The sequence below is a fragment of the Cygnus atratus genome, chromosome 2 (assembly GCF_013377495.2).
Source record: "Cygnus atratus isolate AKBS03 ecotype Queensland, Australia chromosome 2, CAtr_DNAZoo_HiC_assembly, whole genome shotgun sequence".
In the NCBI taxonomy this organism is placed as follows: domain Eukaryota; kingdom Metazoa; phylum Chordata; class Aves; order Anseriformes; family Anatidae; genus Cygnus; species Cygnus atratus.
Window position 1 is genome coordinate 45,077,494 of NC_066363.1, and position 21,193 is coordinate 45,098,686.

The following is a 21,193-nucleotide window of genomic DNA, read 5'->3' on the forward strand; positions in this document are numbered from 1 at the left end:
GCCTTAAATTCAATGCAGCTTAATAGCCTGGTAATTTTGCCACAGATATTTTTATCCCTCCTTTTTCCCTGTAACAGTAAGTTCCATATGCCTGCTGTTCTTTTTCATCCACTGGGGACTGGAACCTATGAAATCACCTCTTATAGTCTGTTAGAAGGGTTCCTAATGCTAATGTATAAGATCCTGATCACTTCTCATCCAAGCTGCAGAAGCATTCTGAAGGTTGCTAGTGATGTTAGGTTTAACAATCATGTTCACTAGTGCTTCTGAACAGTGTGCAGAAGGAAGCAGTGCATACCTTTTGGCTCAGAGGTAGAGGAGATGGCTCTTTTTATTTTAGCCAAGGAGCAGCTGACTGGGAAGATGTTTTCCAGAATTCTGTTGAGATGTCTTCCCTCTTTACTCACTAAGGGCTTTTCTTTGATGAGGGTAGTAGTTGTGTAAGGATTTCTGTCCCAAATCGATTCTTTTTTTCATTTTTACCTTAAAAAAAATGGGATTTTTCTTTCTTTGGAAATACCCTCTGGTCTCTGTAAGTTGAATATATTTACTTAATTATAAATTGTTGTTTCACCTTGCTCGGTGTTCTGGATGTAATCTCATGCCATTCCTTCCTAGGGAGCAGAAGGTCGAAGAGGCCCTCCAGGTGTAAAGGTGAGTGGCTAACACTGCTGCTGCCTATTTACATGCAGTTATATGTCCAGCCTGAGCATTTGTTCGTCTTTACAGGAGAAATTTCAGTGTGATCCAAGACACAAGTATTCAGCAACAAAAAGTCTATTTCAAGCCAAGACAGCCTCGGGTGAATGTACTAGAGGTAGTCCTGGCTTGAAAGATTTAGAACTGGAAAGGAGAAAGACAGCTTTTGTTGAATAAAAGGACAGACTCTCGTATTATTAAGGCAAATTTGGGAACACAAGTAGAGGAGAGACTGTTGCTAAAGATGAGGAATGAACGGAAAGGCTGCAGGAATGCAGGAATATTTCTGAGATTGTGGTGTAAAATGTGAAGCAAATGGAACTGATATTTTGCGCTGTACCTCAAGTGTTCATCACACACCGTATACCAAAAAAAAAATAAGAAAAACCCACAACAAAACAAAGCTATTAAATTCTTTTGCTGTTCAATTGAGTTTTCTTAAGTGGAAGTTGAAGCAGATTGAAAGCTGCTTGGAAACACTGGAAAACATTCTGTCAGCTAATACTCTGTGCAGACATGAAATGATTACCTGTTGATATGCATATGGCAGGTATTAATTTCTTTTCTCCCCCCCCCCCCCCCCCTTTCTTTTTTTAATATTTGCTTTTGTTCTGGCAGGGTGGACAAGGAGATCTGGGGAAGCAGGTTACCCAGGAGATCCTGGTTTTAAAGGCCCACAGGTAGCTAAAAGAACTTTAGAGATGGTCTACATGTTAGCTGTGGAGAAAATGAGTTGTCAGTCTTAATCTTTTGTTTTTCTTTTGGAATGCTTTGTTTTCTTCAACTAATGAATATTATGAGGAAAAATCCTTGGCAGATCTCCTCTGTGGCCCTGAGGAATTAAATGGGCCAAGTTTCTCTTTTGTTTGTGCAAATGCAGCTTCTAGTGAAATCAAGAGGAAAATGAGTAGCCAGAATAAGTAATTTGGTCAAGATGTCTCTAGCTTCCAGGATAATGTCAAGCAGATCTTCAAAATGAACTCATTAGAAATTGCTAGTAATAAGTACATAATTTTATTGCATTTTTGAATGTACTCTATTTACAAAGTGTGTTGAAATTGTGAAAATGATATACTTACTGACTGACAAAACCAATGAAAAAATCCTTCTGTTTAAAAAAAAAAAAAAAGGTTTGTGGTTGTGGAGTTATTTTAAAGAGAACCATAGTGGTAGAATGCTTATTGTAGATTCCAGTTTTAATATTCTCCATCCACTGACAATATTGGCATCTGGAGAAAGCACGCCTAGTAATGTGTTGTGTGACGTCTTATTGGTATTGTAGACACCATAGAGGCTCTCTGAGTATAGCCCTCAGGCAGTGACCTTCTCAGCTGCTTCACCAGGTCTAATTCCTACAACCAAACAGCCAGAAGTTTCACCTGTGCATTGAGACTTGCAAAACAGGCCCTTGAATTCTGGTCATTGCAGTAATCTAATCTTCATTGAAAGACTATGAACACAGAACTGACTTTTCTTTCAATGTCTGTTTATGTCAGGGCCCAAAAGGACTACAAGGGATCAGAGGACCTCCGGGACTCCAGGGCATGCCAGGCCCTCCGGTTAGCCTTAAATAAATAATATATCCTTGCTGCACACCTTAGGGCTTTTCATTTTTCAATGTTTGTGTTATTCTTCTAATGAGTTTTTAACAAATGTACAGAGCGAAGAAACTGAAGATTTTTCAGTATATTTCTTAAGCAAACTGATGGTCATATGAGGCTGCAAATCTTGAGAAATAAGTTTAGGTGGGTGAACAGGAAGAGAACTTCAGAGTTAGCTTTAGATTCCTTAGCTTTAGATTCCTTTCTCAGTTCCATTGTATCAGGAGTAACACCATGGCTTGCACCACCTACTGGTCCAGATGTACACTGGATGAGATGAGGGCATAGTTAGACATTCAGCTTGTCAATGCTTTCATTAAAATATGACCTGTGAGATTTAATGCTAAGTTATGATGAGGTTTTAACTATTGAGCACTGTCTGCTGATCTTCCTTGCATTTGTGTGATGCTGTTGATTTGGGGGCTCTTATTCTGGAATTAAACCAGTATAACTCAGGATTAGAACATCTGACTATGTCAGCTTTGGATATCTACTTTAGTCATGTTCAAGCTTACATACCCATTTATATGTGTGTATATTTATATATATATACATATTGCTTATGCTTTCACTGTCATACTTGTAATAGCTATGTAGATAGAAAATAATATTTATATCATACTTAATAACATTTCGGAAATTTTAGAGTAGTCACACAGACACCAGGAAATAACTTGAATGATAGCTTGATCCATAACTTATTGTGGTCCTCAAAAGCTTTGGCAAAGTCTGTTTATGTTCTAGTGTCTGTATTGATTCTACAGTAATTTCAAGTGGCAGTGAATGAATCTTGAGTGTAATGAAGCCTTGAATTCTTCATTGTATACCATTTTACTGATATTTCTGATTACAGGCTAGTCCGGGTCCCCCAGGTCTACCTGGCTCTGTTGGAAAGCTAGGTGCAAGAGGAGCAAAGGTAAACATTTTTTAAGCACTTGATTGCAGAAATATGAGCACATCATTCATAATTCTGACTGAAAAAGCATGAACTAACACTTGTGTTGTTGATGTGGAACATGTAAAAATTAAGTTTTGTAAGAATTTTTAGATTGCATGGGAAGGCAAGCAATGTGTTCAAGGTCACTTACCAGTGTCAGAGCTATACTATGAAGCTATTAGTCAGCATGACTGCTGTTCTAATTGCTGTTGTGGTCATGGTTCTTGATGGGACCTGGCTTCTCACAAACTGTAGTAGGGGTATGGCAGTGGTGACACGAGCTTGTTTTAAGATTCTTAAACTCTGTCCAATCTATTGAAAATAAGTACCAGTTAATGAAGCATAGCTGTTCATTTTAACCTTTTTGTTCCAAAGATTCCTAGCCAGTTCAAAGACCCCTGACTGTTAGGATGGCTATTATAAAGGAATTAATATGTTGAGAAGAACTAAATCAACATGAATTTCAACAGAAAGGTTTATCCTAATACATGGTCCACATTATGGCTCAATTACTTGTAATAAATGTTATCCCTTACTTTCCTGTAATTAATGTGCATTGATACAGGAGACTATTAAATAAAAATACGTGATTTTAGGTGTTTTTGTATTTCTGGATCTAGAAGGCTTAACGAATACCAGTTAACAAAGCCTTTTTGGTCTTTTTGAAGAATTATTACATTCAGTACAGAGAGGTGTCAGAATGTCAGAGTGCTGCTGTGAAAAGAGTCGCTGTGTGAAAACACACAGTGACAAAGTTAGGAAGAAACATTGGATTTAATCACCATGTCTTTTGCTGTAGCCAACATATTAACTGTTTTTTACTGGAATCACTCAGAATCAGAGTCTGGTTCTGTGCTGTTTACATTTGGGGTTCTTGTTAGAAGAAAGTTCAATAAGAAAATGAAAACCAAAAAAAAAAAGAAAAGAAAAGAAAACTTGCAAAAGGACTAAGAACACAGACCAAACAGCCTTCCTGAGAAATATCCTCTGCTACTAACAGATGCTTTCATGCTGGTAGAATTCCAAGATATGTCCTGCCTACGTTAATATAACTTTTCCTAGAAAACACTCTTGCCAACAAGAAGTTCTGTGTAACAATGGGAGGTTTTTTTGAGGAAAGCCCATGAGGTTTTCTCATTGTCTTCCGATTTGCCCAGTACCTTCTAGTTACATACACAAGAAACCTTCTCTCAAATATCATCTGTAACAGAATGTTTTGATCTGCATCACATAGCTTGTAAAAAGTATAAGCACATTTCAGTCTAGCAGACAAGTTTACATTTCAGAAACAAGTTCTCCTGAATGAGCCAAAATAATGTTTATTACATTTCAATTATGACAGGGTGAACCTGGTGATCCTGGAGAGAAAGGACATCTGGGACCAGCTGGACAGAGAGGTGTACGAGTGAGTCTTTCTGCCCTAGTTCTGGACCCCTGTAATTTAACATTCATTCAGCTGGATCAGTTCAGTTCATTCCCTTCTTCTATTTTCACTGTTTGACACAGTTAAAATGATTTCACATTTGGTTCTCAATTTCCTTATGGAAACCAGATTCCTTGTTGTCTAGAGACAATATATTTTCACTCAAGTTCTCTATATGTGCTAAAGAGAATTTGCTAGAGGTAGGTCACACAGTAGAGAATGGCCTTAATCCCTTTTTTCTCTGTATGGATTTTGCCATCATTTAGACTGTGTTGTGATAGCTTGTCCTACTTCATCAGTATCAGCAGCCTGGACACAGCACTGTAATGGGAGGTCTCTTTTCCAAAATGGAACTGGTTATAAATCCAATCCTTTATTAAAAGCTAACTGATTATATTCAACCTTTGCAGGGCATGGATGGCAGAGACATGCATGGTCCTGAAGGGAGCAAAGGAGCAAAGGTAAGTGTTGGGAGTCAAAATGTCTCTCAGTCTCCATTGCACAAGGTCACTTTTAATGGGACCATCAAAGTTGATTCAAGAGGGATGTAAGATGTGGCCACAGTGTGCTCCTGAGGTTCAGGAAGAGGCTTAGCCTTCCCAAATCCATCCTTATGAGAAATTCTGAAAAGGGTTATCTGAAACTGAAACAAATGTGGTTGTGACCTCCAATTCTGTTTCATGAGAGCTTAGGAATGTGGTTTGATACAAACACAGATTGACTCTGGTGATGACTGAAGACTGGAGTGAGAATTATGCTCCCATTCTGAACAAGTGGTGACTTATGATGGTAACACATGAGAATGAATGGGAAGGAGCTGCTCTTTTGAGATCCACTCACCCTTTCCTTGGTGTGTATGAATATGGGGGTGTAAGTTGAACTTTTTGGAGTACCCAGTGCTTTCTCCCTGCTCCAGTCTGCTTGACTAGCCACTCTTGTTTTCAACTGAGTTGTTTCCTCTTGTTTGGGAAACAGAAGCAATCCAGTGGATTCACTGGAGGCCCATCTGTTTCACTCTCTGATCTTTTTGTGGGAGAATAATAATGCTGCAGAAGCTGCAGAAAAGGTATGAAAGGCTTTCCAGGAGGCTCTCCAACTGATGATCTCTTGATTTTTTTCAAATGGCTTATTACAAAAATGACTCTTGATACTTCTCGCTATGAAAAAAAAAAAAAACAAAAAACAAACAAACAAAAAAACTAATCTGTTTTCTTGCCTTCTTAGCCCCAACAATTTCCTTTGATGGGAGATTTTCACAGGTTACGCATATGTTACATACAAGACTAGTTCTTTTAATCTCTTCAAATAAAATAAGTAGGAGTACTTGTTTATTTCAGGGAAGATCCTCCCTGTTACAAATGAAGAGAAAAGGTTTCTGCTAAATCTCCTTGTCGTTATTCATTGTTTTAAAGGATTGACTTAAAGCCCTTCTTATACGCTGATATATTTGCCCAAGGTTTGGCAGGGCTTAGATTTAAAAAAAAAATAAAATTAAAAATAAAAATAATTCAACCCAGATAGATGATCCAGAAACAATTGGTTTTCCCCTAATAGCTAAGTGCATAGGCTTAAGGTTGCTATAAATCACAGAGGTACACAAGTTAAATTACACTCTTATTTATAATGTGGGGTCTATGTGCATGTAACTTTCTAGAAATGATAGGATAAAGTCATGTGATAAAAATCTGCTGGGCAAACCTTGATTGCTTTGTGATGTTTGACAGCCATGTCTAGTTTCATAGGAAAGAACTATTAAAACAAGGACATACATAAGTAGTGTGAATTCTGCTATTTACTCTAATGTCAAGGAAAGATAAGCTTCCATTCTGATCAGTCCTCCTGAGAGTTCTCATTTTTGATACACAGGCAAAGAGTATGCCAAGAACTGAACTAACCCAAAACAATTAATGAAGTTACTTCTAATATGCCAATAATATGTTACGGTATCACTGCTCAGTATGGAATGTACAACATTCTGAAACTGCTTTTAAACACTGCTTTGAATATTTTGTTTTACTCATGATCACTGTATAAGATTACTGCTGTATTTTACTAGAAGTCATACATGATTTTTGTTAAAACACTTATTTGAGAAATGGGATGCTGTTAAAAATTCAGAAACTGTTGGAATGATTTACAATGCTCTTGCTTTACATGAAAAAAGTTGTTAATCTAAAAAGGAGTCATTTGAGACCAGAGGAGTAGTCGCTGCTACTTGAATGGACTGGAACGCCAAGAATAATTTTGAAATTCTTTTTGGTTTAAAGAAATCAAACACTAAGCAGATCACAAAGTTCTTGATTCTTATGAAGTCTTATTTTCTTTCTATTGGCAGGGAGAACCTGGATTCATAGGGTATCCTGGTCCAGAGGTATGATTAAATGGACATGCTTGCTCTCATTATTTCTTGTTTTACACTCTTCTCATTTGAAATCTGTCTGTTTTCTCCCTTCATATAAAGTTCTAAATTTCACTAATTTTCAGGGAGAAGATGGAGACCCAGGTATTCCAGGAGTTAAAGGACCCAAAGGAGTTAGAGGTAGAAGGGTAAGAATGATAAATCTGTCAACTCTGTGAAGAGTTCTGTAAGTAAAGCCCATATGTCCTGAGTGTTTCCAGCTCACGGTGTAGTTTTAGAGGTTTTTCTGTGCTGAAATTCTGCACTTGTATGTGGAATTATAAAGAATAAAATTTTTGTTTCTATTTGCAGGGTAATGCTGGCATACCAGGTTCCCTGGGAGATCCAGGGGACAAAGGGCCATCAGGACCTATGGTAATGTACTTTTATTTAAATAAATAAATAAATAAATAAATAAAAAAGCTGTTAGATTGCTCTTAAACTCACTTCTAGATTAATGGAATATTTGATAGTGTTTCATATGATAAACAATACTTAACCAGCCTGGGGGCACAAGAAAGAAGATCCAATTCTGATTGATACCGGTCCTCAAGAGCAACAGGTAGTGAATATTTAAAAAAACAGGAAGGAAAATGTGCTGAGAAATAGGTCAGTCTAGTGGTCTGCAACTCTTTCAGGTCCTCAGAAATCTGTGCTAAGCAATGTTGTCTCCTCATATTTCAAATTAGCAAATGATTATTGGGGAAACACTGTATGCCTGCATTTTCTTTGGCCTACAGAGTCATAGATGGAGATATGTTATCATAGTCTGATTTTCTGGATCTGTATTTAATTTATTTCAGGGTGCCAAGGGACCAAGAGGCACCATTTTAATGGAAGTAAGTAATTACCTCACAGCTAACTGCATTGTACATAGAACTAAGTTTTAGTCATCATCTATTTGTATGCACTGAATGCAATGAGCACATTTAATTGTTAAAAAACAGTATCCTTCTCAAATACTTTTCAGAGTACAGTGAGTACAGTGGGTCCTTTTATTTGGCAAATAAGGAAAAAAATATGCAGATGGATTTACACTGTTTACAAACTTTTGAGCCATTCATATTCCTTTATCTGTTACCTCATTCACATCAGTTTAAACACCAGCTCAGGTTTAGGGTTATTTCTCACCCTGTTGTAAAGAAAGGCATTTCCTCAGAAATAGCTATTTTCATTGGGAATAGCAGGGCGGGATTTCTTCAGAATCCTAACTCATATAGGATGAGAATTCCTAAGTAAAGGCTTCATCTAACCCTTGCACGGACAAGTATCTGCAGGCAATAATACTGCAGGTATATTCTGCATTCCAAGGAGGGGAGGACAGGTCTGCTCTTCCTTCACAGACCTCCCTCTTCCTCTGCAAGTTGCTACTGAAATTCTCATTCTCCTTTGGAAATGCCATTGCCCAGTGACCTCCTTGATATGATTATTACACACAATAAAGAATGGCTAAATAGTTGTTTCGTACTCCAAATCACGGCTAAATGCCAACAGAGCATGTCTGGAAAAAAAAAAAAAAAAAAAAACCCACACCACACTTAATTTCTGCATCAGGCGTCAGGGACAGAGCCCCTGTACAATTTGAAATAGAGAGGAACTGGAATGTATGAATCTGGACTCCGAGTGAGAGTTCAGCAGCTTAGATCTAACCTTCAACTCAAACCAGAAGTAAGATTCCCAGTCTGGTATGGTCTGGGATTTGCTGTTAATTGCTTTTTCTTTTTGCTCCTGCAGCCTTGTGAACTTGTGAATTTTACACGAAAAAACTGCCGTAAGTAGGGAGCATATTCTTTGACTCCACCTAGTCACCCTTATGAGAAAAAGCCTCCACTGGAAGCCCTGTAGACTGTTAGTTTGTATTAGGGCTTGGGTTGATGTGGACTAGTAGCTTTTAATTGTCAGAATTTTTCAGCAGGTATGTAAAGCAGGTTTACGCTTTCTGCTTGTTTTTCCTACATTGTAATTACAAAAATTGTAACAAATTTCTCTTCTCTACATTTAAAATTAAATTAATTCTTTGGCATTGTACCACTCCACCTTTGGTGACTTCTCAGAGAAGAAAATGTTTGTATATCATCTGTCCTCCTGTTTTGAAGTATTCATTCTCTCTCAGCCTTCTCTGCTTAGCAGAACCTAGAACAACCTCTTTAAATCTAATCCAGTCTAATTACATTGTTTAGAGTATTTGATTGTTGAAGAGAAGTGTTGTCCCTTGTGACAGTTTTTGATACTTGTCTGAGCTTTAGATCGGTCTCCTTAAAATGAGTGAATATGCCTCTGTTTTCATGAATGTGATTCCAAAATAATTTAACTCCTCTCCGTCTCTTCATTCCAGCTTGTTCATCAGGTAAGCCCATCAGGCCTCTGCATGCCCATTCTTCATAGACTAGGAAAAAGCTAACAATATATGAGTTGTGGAAATACTTTGACAAAAATGTTTTGTTTCAAGATACAGGCACCTGTCCAGTTTATCCGACTGAGGTGGTGTTTGCCTTTGATATGTCTGAAGATGTTACTCCAGCTGCATTTGAAAGGATGAGAAACATTGTTATGTTATTGCTGAAGACCATTAAGATCAGCGAAAGCAATTGCCCAACAGGTGCTCGTGTCTCCATTGTTTCTTTCAATGTCAACACGCGTTATCTCATCCGTTTCTCAGAATTCCAAAAAAGCAACTTGCTGCTCCAAGCAGTCCAGAGAATACCACTGGAGAGATCCACTGGCAAACGTAATATTGGGGCAGCCATGAGATTTGTTGCAAGAAATGTCTTCAAACGGGTTCGTCAGGGCATCCTCACGAGAAAAGTTGCCATATTTTTTGCCAACGGTCCGTCTCAGGATGATATGGTTATCAACACAGCTGTGCTGGAGTTGAGTGCCTTGGATATCACTCCAGTGGTTATTGCCTTCAGTGAAGTGCCAAATGTCAAACGTGCCTTTTCGGTAAGTAGATAGACTATGGAAAATAGGATCAGTTGTCCATTTGCTTAGTAGCTACTAGTAGTTGAGTAAAGCATGCTCTCAAGCTAGTAAGTTATATAATATTTTAACAAAGAAATACTGATTCACTTGACATAATGATCACCATTTGACCTCTTTCTGCATGTGAAGTATTTATAACTCATTGTTTTAGGTCAAATCATATAATTTCAATAACTTTTAAATTTCATTTGGTTACTCATGGTGTTTCTCTTTTGAAATGGTGACATTTACTAACCGTTTAATTAAAAACAAAACAAACAAAAAGAACAGCTGCAGCAGTTGTTTCTAGAAAGAGCAGTAGTAGAAGGCTTCAAGTATACCAGTTTGTTTTCCAAAAGCAAAATCATTTTTGATAGCTGTATTTCCATTAGTACAAGAGAAGGAAGTAAAGCCTTTCCTTTCAAAATACTACTTCATATGAAAAGGTAGTAAACAGAAAATAAGCACTGAATTTTTCCAGGCACCAAAGGACAACAATTCTAGGTTTCTTTAAGGTTTGATAATATGAATTAAATATTTCTCTCTCTTTTCAATTTCTTTTTGTACCATCTGTGGTACAGATGGTACAAAACCATCAGTTTAAAACCATCAGTTTAAACGATTCAGTTTAGAACCATCGGTTATAACTTTTTCAAAATAAAATTCTTTCCAGCTGCTGTTTCTTCACAGTCATCCCTATAGAAGGAAATTGTGTTACATGTAATGAAAAATGTAAGACTTGGAGACTAAGTTGTGATTTAGTAGCATCTAAGTCAGTCCTTTAATATTTTCTATTCCAATTTTTCTCATGTACCCTCTTATCTATTAGACAATTCACATATTTGTTTGGCTGAATGTTGATTAATCTGAATGAAAGAATTCTGTTGGCATATGAGAAGGAAGATTATTCCCTGGGCTGCTTCCCAGGTTAAACAAGAGCGAGCATCATTATTTTGTTTTATTAGTATAAGCAGATTATGAATCTGAATGCATATGACGTGTTATTTACAAAGGTGCCAACTTTCTGTAAGTCAGTTTTCAGAGTAGAAAAGATTAGAAAAAGGACACCCACATTTTCCAGTTAATCCATATTTCCCATTGGCTGGAAGGACAGTTAGACTGGGCATTTTAAACTTCCCAAAGAAATAAATAGAAGGTTATACTGAGATCCGTTTTCAGTCTTTACATTTATATTAGCAGGCTGAAGTACGGCCTTTGTCAGATCATTCTGACTCCAGTGAAGCATCATCCAAGGGCTGATAGGTAGTTAAAGGTATCCTGGGAACAGATCATAGAATCATCTAGGTTGGAAGAGACCTTCAAATCACCAAGTCCAACCATTAGCCTAATCTGCTGAGTCCCATCATTAAACTGTGTCCCTTATTGCCATATCTACAAGTCTCTTAAATATCTCCAGGGATGGGGAGTCCATCACTTCCCAGAGCAGCCCATTCCAATGCTTGACCACACTCTCCATGAAGAAATTCTTCCTAATATCCAATATAAACCTCCCCAGAAGCAACTTGAGACCACTTCCTCGCATCCTGAGAAAAGTTCACTTGAGAAAAGAGGCCGACTCCCTCCTCGCTGCAGCCTTCTTTAAGGCAGTTGTAGAGAGCAATGAGATCTCCTCCAGACTAAACAACCCCAGTTCCCTCAGTTGCTCCTTGGAAGTCTTGTTTTCTCATCCCTTCACCAGTTTTGTCACGCTTCTCTTCACACACTTTAGCAACTCAATATCCTTCTTGTAGTGAGGGTCTGAAAAATGAACACGATATTTTAGGTTCAGTCTCACCAGTGCTACATACAAGGGGACAATCAATTTCTTAGTACTGCTGGCCATATGATTTCCAATGCAGTCCAGGATGCCATTGGCCCTCTGGGCCACCAGATGTAGTCCAAAAATCTGAAATGTAAATACACTGCATTTTACAGTAACCAGAGATTTTTAGCTATGCTGTATGTGACGTATGGAGCCATTTCCTCCACGCTTTGTTCTAACATATCTGCATTTCAGTCTGTATAGAATCAAAATGAAGACAGAAAATACAGATTGTAGGGTTTTGCCTATTGTTTCTCAGTTTGTAAGAATATTTTTTTGCTGGTGCATCTTTCCCTGTGTGTAAGCAACACACTTATCTGAACAGAGTTAATACTCTGAATATACTGAACCTCACAAACACCAGGCTAGAGTCTGTCCATATGCTGTATAAAAATGAAGAGGATAACTAGCATTAACCCGCATTGTGAAGTGCTGGCTTCATCCTGATTTATTGATAATATTTAAGTCATGTCTTTTACTACAGGAGTTTTGTTCCAGGTGTGGCAGGAATCATACACGTGAACAATGCAGAATTATAAATAGCACATGAAAATGTTAGAGCACAGAGCAATCTTGAGTAACAGCAACCTAGCCAACTTCAAGGCAAAGCTATGAGCAGCTGCTTAGCAAGGGGAAAAGCAAAAGCAAACCTCACTGCCCAGCTCTCATTTATGGTTACAGTCATGGAATGGTAACCAACCTCACCACCACCACCCAAAAAATGCAACCTCCCTTTTCCTTTCAAATAGTATTCTGCCCTTGCAATTCAGAAATGTTTTATCTTCATGATGCTTTCAGACTAGCTGCAGATACTTAATGTATTTGGTTAGTTTGCCTTAGGAGCTTCAGTTTGGAGATCACTTAACCAGTCATTGTCAATTTTAATTCATTTGAAGAGATCCATCTATAGCATCCTTTACAGGTATTAATCAGAAGTTATTATCAGTGTTGTGTATAACACACATGTAAAGCTTAAGTTTAAAGCAAAGTAATAAGTATTTCTTTCCTCATTTAAGTGGTTAACTTCCTGCAATGAGATGATATTGTACAGCCATTTTCATTTAGCTTAGTTGACAAGGAAGTATGTTTTCTCTTGAATCATATTTAGATGGGGTTGGATGGTCAGTGAAATGGTAAGATGCTAGTGAAGCATCTTCAGGATTCCTCAAGCCTTTGTGTGACAATCTTTTTTTCTGCTGGAGAGTATATATTTCTTCAGTTGATCACAGGCAAAACATTTGTTGTTCTAATGCTAGAAGTTTATCTCCCAAGAAAGCACTTTCACTAAGGAGGAATTTTCTTTCTCGAAAAGAGCTGAGACAGAAAATCGTGCCCTTTTCTCTGTAGCACCCTACTAAGAAAAGAACAAAGGTTATGGGTTTTCACTGGCAAAAAGTGACATCTATAAAGATGCCTCCTCCCACATTTTTTTTTTGCAAGACTGTGTTACTCAGGCCAGAATATATGCTCTTCATTGTCAAGGGGAGGCTATGGTGACCTGCACAGAAAAGATTTGATGACAGGAATTGAAATTGTGAGATTTTTCTTTCATTCATTTTCTTTCATTTACTTACAGTTGCAATCACACGATGTCTCATTTTTCCCCTCATTTGTAGTATTATAGCACACAGCCACCCTAATCAAGATATGGGTCACCTTATGCATACAGAGAATAAAAGTTGAATCCCTACCTAATCTAGATTCTATGAAGAGTAGAAAGGCAAAGTATAAAATGAATGTGTACACAGGACTTAAGTTCAACACCATTCAGAAATATTTGAGCTAGCTTTGAATGATCTATTATGACTGTATTAAACTGGCTAATAAAAGTGTTAATACCAGTTAATTGTCATTAGGAGTTGCAAAGGCTTAGCAATCTCTGTACAGCATGGTGTTAAATCTTTAGGAACACGGAGATCTTCTTGTAATGCTCCAGATATGCAGATAGAATGCTCCAGGTGGCAACTGAAGTCTTCTGTCTACATGTTCAGTATTACAATAGCAGTGAAACCAGCAAGTTAGGGACAAAATCTGTTTCAGCAGAGAAGTAGTAATGATACTAAGAATTAAGAACAAAGAGAAAACATGATCTGTGTTTGGTGTATATACATTTTAACATTACTTTTATGTCTGGTTTAAAACCTAGAGTGATAATACTGGAAGATTTCAATTATTTGTTTGGGAAAGACAACTGGATGAGAGTTTGGACAGCATCATATATTGTACACTTTGCTTTGGTAAGACATTTTACATATTCCAGCTGTTGTATTGGTCTTTTTACACTTTCAATAACAAATCCAATGTTTTTGAATAAAATAATTCTTCTGGGCAATATAAATAGTAAGAATTAGAGTCTCAAAACCACAAAAGCTATTTAATTGCTATCCAATTGCTATTTAATTATAACAGAAATGCACTTAAAATAATGTCATGTTTCTGGGAAAACATGTTCATTTACTATAAATTCTGTATTTTGAGGTGTGGAGAAATTGCTAAATGATGATAATGTTTCAGAATGTTGAACAGCGGTCTGAAGTAAAAAATAGAATCTGCTCCAGCATCCTTTGCCATGTATAGTTTTTGATAGAAAAATTCTCGGGGGAACTCTGATCTGTTTTTACCTTATGAACACTTTTTGATTTCATACTTGAGTAATTTCCTATGGTATCTCAAAACCTTGTTTAACAAAATTCATCCATTGTTTCTAATAAGAACAACAAGATTTCTGATTGCTAAATTGATTTTTTTTAAATAAAAATTTAAGAAAAATTAGGTAAATAGGACTCAAAAATGTCTTTTTCTAGACTATTGTTTTTGCTATATTGCTAAATAGTTTGCTGCGTATTGGCTCTTCTTCTCTAGATAAATGCAAGCCCAGTAAGCACTGTGAAGTGCCCGTTTCTCTACCTCTTCAGATGGATATGGATATCGCTTACATTGTGGACAGCTCTCACAGCATCACCAGTGAAGACTTTCAGAGAGCCAAAGACTTTGTGAGCGACATGGTAGATCAGTTTGATATTGCCTCACAGCCAAGTGAATCACGTGGAGGCATCAGAGTGGCATTGGTACAACAGGCTCCCAGGGGCTTCCTGCCTGACAGAAGCAAAACTCCTGTGGCCTTGGAGTTTAATCTAGGAACATATGTTAATAAAGATTTGATGAAGAACCATATCCAGGAGTCTGTTCGCCAACTGGAAGGGCCATCAGCCATTGCTTCTGCACTACAGTGGACAGTTGAAAATGTATTTTTTAAAGATCCCAGACAAAGAAAACACAGGGTCATATTTGTAATAATTGGAAGCAAAACAAGCACATGGGACAGAGAGAGGCTGAAAGATATTTCACTCGGAGTCAAGTGCCAAGGATTTACTGTATTCACTCTTGCGCTTGGCAGTAATGTAAATGACAATGAGCTGATAGAACTGTCAAGCTCCCCGACAGATCAGCACTTACTGACATTGGGCAGGGTTTCAACATCTGAGATGGCATATGCACAGAGGTTTAGCCGGGCGTTTCTAAATCTGCTACAACGTAAGTAGTATGCAATGGTGTTTGCATAAGTTACAGAAAGAATGAGAAAATGCTGCGTAGAAAAAAGTAGTCAGTGTATGCACTATCATTCTTTCTAGTCATAACCTAACTAGTCTGTCTTTCATCTATAGTTTGCAGCAGATGCTGGACACTAGAATCACAAGATTATTAAGGTTGGAAAAGACCTTTAGGATAACCTGGTCCAACCATCCCCATACCACCAATGTCACCCACTAAACATGTCCCTAAGCACCACGTCCAACCTTTCCTTGAACACCCCCAGGGATGGTGACTCCACCACCTCCCTGGGCAACCCGTTCCAATGCCTGACTGCTCTTTCTGAGAAGAAATGTCTCCTGATTTCTAACCTGAACCTCCCCTGGAACAACTTGAGGCCATTCCCTCTAGTCCTGTCACTGGTTATCTGTGAGAAGAGGCCGACCCCCCAGCTCCCCACACCTTCCTTTCAGGTAGTTGTAGACAGCAATAAGGTCTCCCCTGAGCCTCCTCTGCTCCAGACTAAAAACCCCAGCTCCCTCAGCCACTCCTCACAGGACTTGTGCTCCAGGCCCTTTATCAGCTTCGTAGCCCTTCTCTGGACACACTCCAGGGCCTTGATGTCTTTCTTAGTGGAACGTCTTTCACGAGTCAAACTGCTAGTGACTACAGAACAATATTATATTCAAAAATGATGCTTTAGGCCAAAATCTTAAGTATTTTTTTTTCCTTAAGTTTTTATGGCTACGTTGACTCCACTGTCACTGAAGAAAGACTATTCTTCAGCCAAGAAAGCACAGTTATTTTCCCGATTTAGGTCTCCATTTCTTCTCTGATCCTTGACACCTATGTTTCTCCTCAGACCCTTAGCAGATCCAGATTTACTGAGCTGTTAATGCTTATTTAGGCTTTTGGGCAGATAAAAGTTTAAACATTAGCAGTTCTGGCTTTAATCTCTCTTTACTGCAGTTATTCCTCCTCTGTAGAGCAAACAAAGTACTTCTTAACTTTCTAAGACATATTCATGTAGATGAGCAGTTTTTAGGTGCTTTGAAATGTATGCCAGAGAACATCAAGAAGGAAATTGTCACTGATTTAAAATCCCCATCATAACCATGTGCTTAGATATCAAAGTTTCTATAGAAGGGTAAATAGTGTATTACCGAGCAAGGTAAAAGTATAAACCATTGATTCAGGAGTCACGCTCATCTAGCTGATCTCTAATATCATTTTTGTTTTCCTGGACATTGTGCCAGTCTCTGTAGATATGGTGTGTTACTTATTCAAAGATAAAATCTCCTGTTCATGAGAAAAAATGTGTTTTTTTTTTCTTTGTGTTTTTTTTTTCTCTTTTTCTTTTTCTTCTGCTTTCTATTAAACATACTGGGGTTTGGAGGAATTTAAAATTTACCTGTGGCACATATGCTTTCCCCACAGAAAAAATTAACACTTATCCTCCTCCTGAACTTCAAGAAGAGTGTGAAAACTTAGATCGAGGTGACACACGAGAGCAAGTGTCTATCACTGAAAGGTTTGGAACTACCTATTAAACCTGTTGCGTGGGTATGGGATAAAATGCTATATTTACACTTATCTCCAAACATAAGATATCTCCCTTTGGATTACTAGTTATACTCAAATCACCTTTGACAGGAAAAAAAAATCTTGCAATGTTCAGAAGGAATGAGCCATGTGTGTTTTTAATAGCTGTACTGGTGCTTAAACTGTGTTTTTTGTTTGTTTGTTTGTTTGTTTGTTTTTCCCCTCCCTCCTTCACAGGACGCCTTTTTCCAGAACTGATGAAACTGATTACAGTGGCTATTTAAAAGACATTGAAACAACGGAAAGTAGAGTCCTGGAAAAAGTTAGAGAGATTAGCACAGAACCTGTATACACGGTTCCAGAAATGGGATATGATTCTGAGGAGAATGAGTATTTCACAGAGGAAGATGCTGAAGGAGAAAAGCCACAAGAGTATAGAGGAGCTCAGGAGAAAAAGGAAAACCTAGAGGCAACATTGGAAACTGGAGCTGACTATAGTGTTTATGGTAAGATTTTAGAGTACAAAAATCTCTTTGAATTCTGCAGAAAGACTCTAAATTGTGAAGGACTTGGTTGAATATTTACTCAGTATGAAGCATTTCCATTAATTACATTTTCCAAACCTTTTTGTTGCCATGTCTGTATTTGGTCCAGATCTGTACAGTAAGAGATTGTAATTAAAGGCTGAACTGCAGGTGTCATTTAAACTTTAGCTTTGTTTTATAAATTTTTATTGATAATAAAATATAAAGTTATAATCCACTTTACTAGAACAACTGATCACATTAAATCCCCAAGTTGCACTTTAATTATTGAATTACTTCATGCTGCTAACTTAGCTCAATGTGGAACAACTAATTACATGTCTCTGCTGCAATCTGTTCTTGTAGGAAGAACAGGATTCCTCACCAGAGGTATCCTGTCAAGATATATATATATATATATATGTGTGTATATATATATATATATTTTTTTTTTACTTTGCCTCCTATTTACACATATTTCTTTCTAGATTTGCCATTTGATTTAATAGATATGTGAATCTGATTGTGAGTTTTCTTACCAACATCCTTTTAACACTATTAAGTGTTTCTATTGTGTAGACTGTACTTGGAGATAATGTCATTGGAAAAATCCAATGGTGTCTGCATAACTTTGGGTGTTGTTGCTCATTGATACAGCTCCCATCCCTCTGTTTTTCATCTTTCCGGTCAAAAAGGATCCTGCAGAATGTCTGGTAGCCCCATCCCGAATGAGATGGCTAGTGCTTTTGCAAAACTGTTTTAATAATGGATCTTTTAATTAAGAGCTAACATACCTCTGAAATCCCAGACATCCACGGTGCATGGCTGGCTTGCTCTGCACAGACAGAATCAGTCCCATGGCCTAACTACATGTCTACATTCTTGGATCAGTGCTCTCCATTAACAATGAAGATACGTTACTGTTTTCACTTTGCAAATGTTTCTTGTGAGGAAGCAGTCAGGCTCATTGCACTAATGGGAGCAGTGACATAAGGTACTTACAGGAGAGGTGTGAACTGCAGTTCTCAATCCTGATTTGTAATTAGTGACCCAACAATTTACTTCTAAAAATATGTAGCACAGTGTGAGACTTTGCCTTTTGAGAAATGTGCTTTGTACTGATCTGTACTCACCTAATGCCAGATTGCTACAAAGTGTGCAACTTTCACCTACTTTTTGGCTCATTTATACAGTTCAACTCTATATTGCTCTGTGATTTGGCTAAGAGACTGTTATGAATAATTTAACCATCTGTGTATGTTCAACTGTGAAATTTTACTGAAGGATACTGGTGTAAAGCAGAGGGACATTCAGAAAAGTTTGAAGAGTAGTTTGTGCTTTGTTTGCCTGTGCTGTATAGAATGGGTATAATTATTTTACAACAATGTTGGTAATTGTCCATGTTAGAAGACTAAACACCTTCTAGCAGTTCTTCTGTTTATGCCTCTGAAAATCTAGTTTCAGACATTCCTTCTTATCAAATCAATCATAAGTGGCGCCTCTGGCCACACTGACACTGTAGGTTTGTGTGTGGATACTTAGCGACTCCTTTTAACACTTCGAACACTGACTACCTCTCTCAACTGCTAATTTGTGCTGAACATTATTTCCCCTGAAATTCCAATGCCAGTGTGGAATCTTTCATTAAAACTCTCTCTTATTTGCCTTTTCCAGATGCATGCGACCTGCCTCAAGATAGTGGAGAATGTCAGAATTTTGATCTGAAGTGGTACTACAACAAAGAGCAGAAAATATGTAGTTGGTTCTGGTATGGGGGCTGTGGAGGCAACAGAAACAGATTTGAAACACAAGACGAATGTGAATTCTTGTGTGTAAAGTCTTTTTAGTGCAGAGAAACTTAAATTACTTTATATCTTTGGTTATGCTATCAAGATGATGAGCAAAAGAGATTGAAGGGAAAGGTTCACACAGCATTTCATCTCCCAGATTTCAGCTGAAAGAAATACTTGTCAGAGAAATTCTTATCTAGTAACTTAATAGTGAAAAGAAAATTAAAATTATTGCTTAGTTGATCTGAGATGTTGAGAACTGAGAAACTTGTTAGCCAACACCCTACTGTTTAAAGTATTGTAACAGTGTTCTTCTAAAACACCAAAATATGCACTTTTACAATGTAATGAATAAAATAAAATAACCTTTCAGATATTTTGATGGTATGATGTTAGATGCGAGACACTAATGTCAAAATGTTTGAGTTAATTTGTTTGTATTTGCCTTACATACAGAAAAATACCAAAAAGCAAGGGTGTGCTGGGTCTGGTTGGGATGGAGTTAACTTTCCCTGCAGTCATTGAATTACCAGAACTTACTTCACTTTGATGTGGAGGATTTTCTACTATAGAATCGTTTTCAGCTTTTTCTTTTTTCTTTTTCTTTTTTTTTTTTTTCTGAATAATACAATATATAAATAAAGTCATTCTTTCTCAAATATTTCACTTCTGCCACTGGTTCTTTGAAAAGTTTGGAAAAGAACTCTAAGATCAAGTCCAACCATTAATCTAGCAGTGACAAGTCTACTACTAAACCACATCCCTATACACCACATCTGCGCATCTTTTGAATACCTCCAGGGATGAAGACTCAATTACTTCCCTGGGCAGCCTACTCCAATGCCTCACAACCCCTTCAGTGAAGAATTTTTACTAATATACAACCCAAACCTCCCCTGCACAACTTTGAGGCTATTTCCTCTTGTTCTATCTCTGTTGCTTGGGAGAAGAGACCAGTCCCCACTCTGCTGTAACCTCCTTAGAGGTAGTTGTAGTGAGTGCTAAGGTCTCCCCTGAGCCTCCTTTTCTCCAGACTAAACAACCCCAGTTCCCTCAGCCACTCCTCACAGGACTTGTGTTCCAAGCCCTTCACCAGCTTTGTTGCCCTTCTCTGGACAGGCTCCAGGACCTCGATGTCCTTCTTGTCATGAGGGGCCTAAAACTGAACACACTGCTCGAGTTGAGGCCTCACCAGAGCAGAGTATAGGGGGACGATCACCTCCCTGGTCCTGCTGGCTACACTATTCCTGATACAAGCCAGGATGCCGTTGGCCTTCTTGGCCACCTGGGCACACTGCCGGCTCGTGTTCAGGCGAGAATCAACCAGCACCCCCATATCCTTTCCTCTGCACAGCTTTCCAGTCGCTCTGCCCCAAGCCTGTAGCACTGCACGGGGTTGTTGTGACCAAAGTGCAGGACCCGGCACTTGGTCACGTTGAACCTCATCCCATTGGCCTCTGCCCATCGACCCATCCTGTCCAGGTCCCTCTGCAGGGCCTTCCTACCCTCCGGCAGATCGACACTTCCCTCAAGCTTGGTGTCATCTGCAGACTTGGTGAGGGTGCACTCAATTCCCTGGTCCACATCATCAATAAAGATATTAAAGAGGATAAAGAGGATGGGCCCCAACACTGACCTGGTCTAGCTATTTTGGAGCAATAGATCAAACTGGGGTTTGTTTTTTGCCGCAATATGCACAGTGTTTTAATTCTGAAGTGATTAATAATTGACATCTAAATTGCCTCTCTCTGTGTAATGGATATTTCTTTACATACGCTGCCAGCTGGCAGTGGTTTTACTCCTCTTTCAAAATGAATGGTTTCCTCTCCTTAAGTCAGGGGTACGTGGGGAATGTAATTCGCCTTGTTTGGAAAACTGGTTCAGTTTTTTTACAAGAGACTGATGGAAATTCTGCCTCTAAGACAAGGCAGTTTGAAAATCTGGTCTCCCAATCTCTTTAGAACT

The 21,193-nt window shown here is 38.2% G+C and overlaps 1 protein-coding gene across 1 annotated transcript in view; it reads left to right on the plus strand.

The window, feature by feature from the left end:
• Positions 1-19,285, plus strand: part of COL6A6 (collagen type VI alpha 6 chain) — a 46,903-nt gene extending 27,618 nt beyond the window's left edge. The window contains 19 exon segments of the mRNA XM_035549677.2: positions 619-654; positions 1,318-1,330; positions 1,333-1,379; positions 2,196-2,258; positions 3,154-3,216; positions 4,580-4,642; positions 5,071-5,121; positions 6,996-7,031; positions 7,145-7,207; positions 7,371-7,433; positions 7,862-7,897; positions 8,793-8,829; positions 9,394-9,405; positions 9,508-10,001; positions 13,988-14,078; positions 14,704-15,375; positions 16,810-16,903; positions 17,152-17,420; positions 19,113-19,285. Of these exon segments, the coding sequence (XP_035405570.2) occupies positions 619-654; positions 1,318-1,330; positions 1,333-1,379; positions 2,196-2,258; positions 3,154-3,216; positions 4,580-4,642; positions 5,071-5,121; positions 6,996-7,031; positions 7,145-7,207; positions 7,371-7,433; positions 7,862-7,897; positions 8,793-8,829; positions 9,394-9,405; positions 9,508-10,001; positions 13,988-14,078; positions 14,704-15,375; positions 16,810-16,903; positions 17,152-17,420; positions 19,113-19,285 (2,376 nt within the window).
• Positions 19,286-21,193: the final 1,908 nt, after the last annotated feature.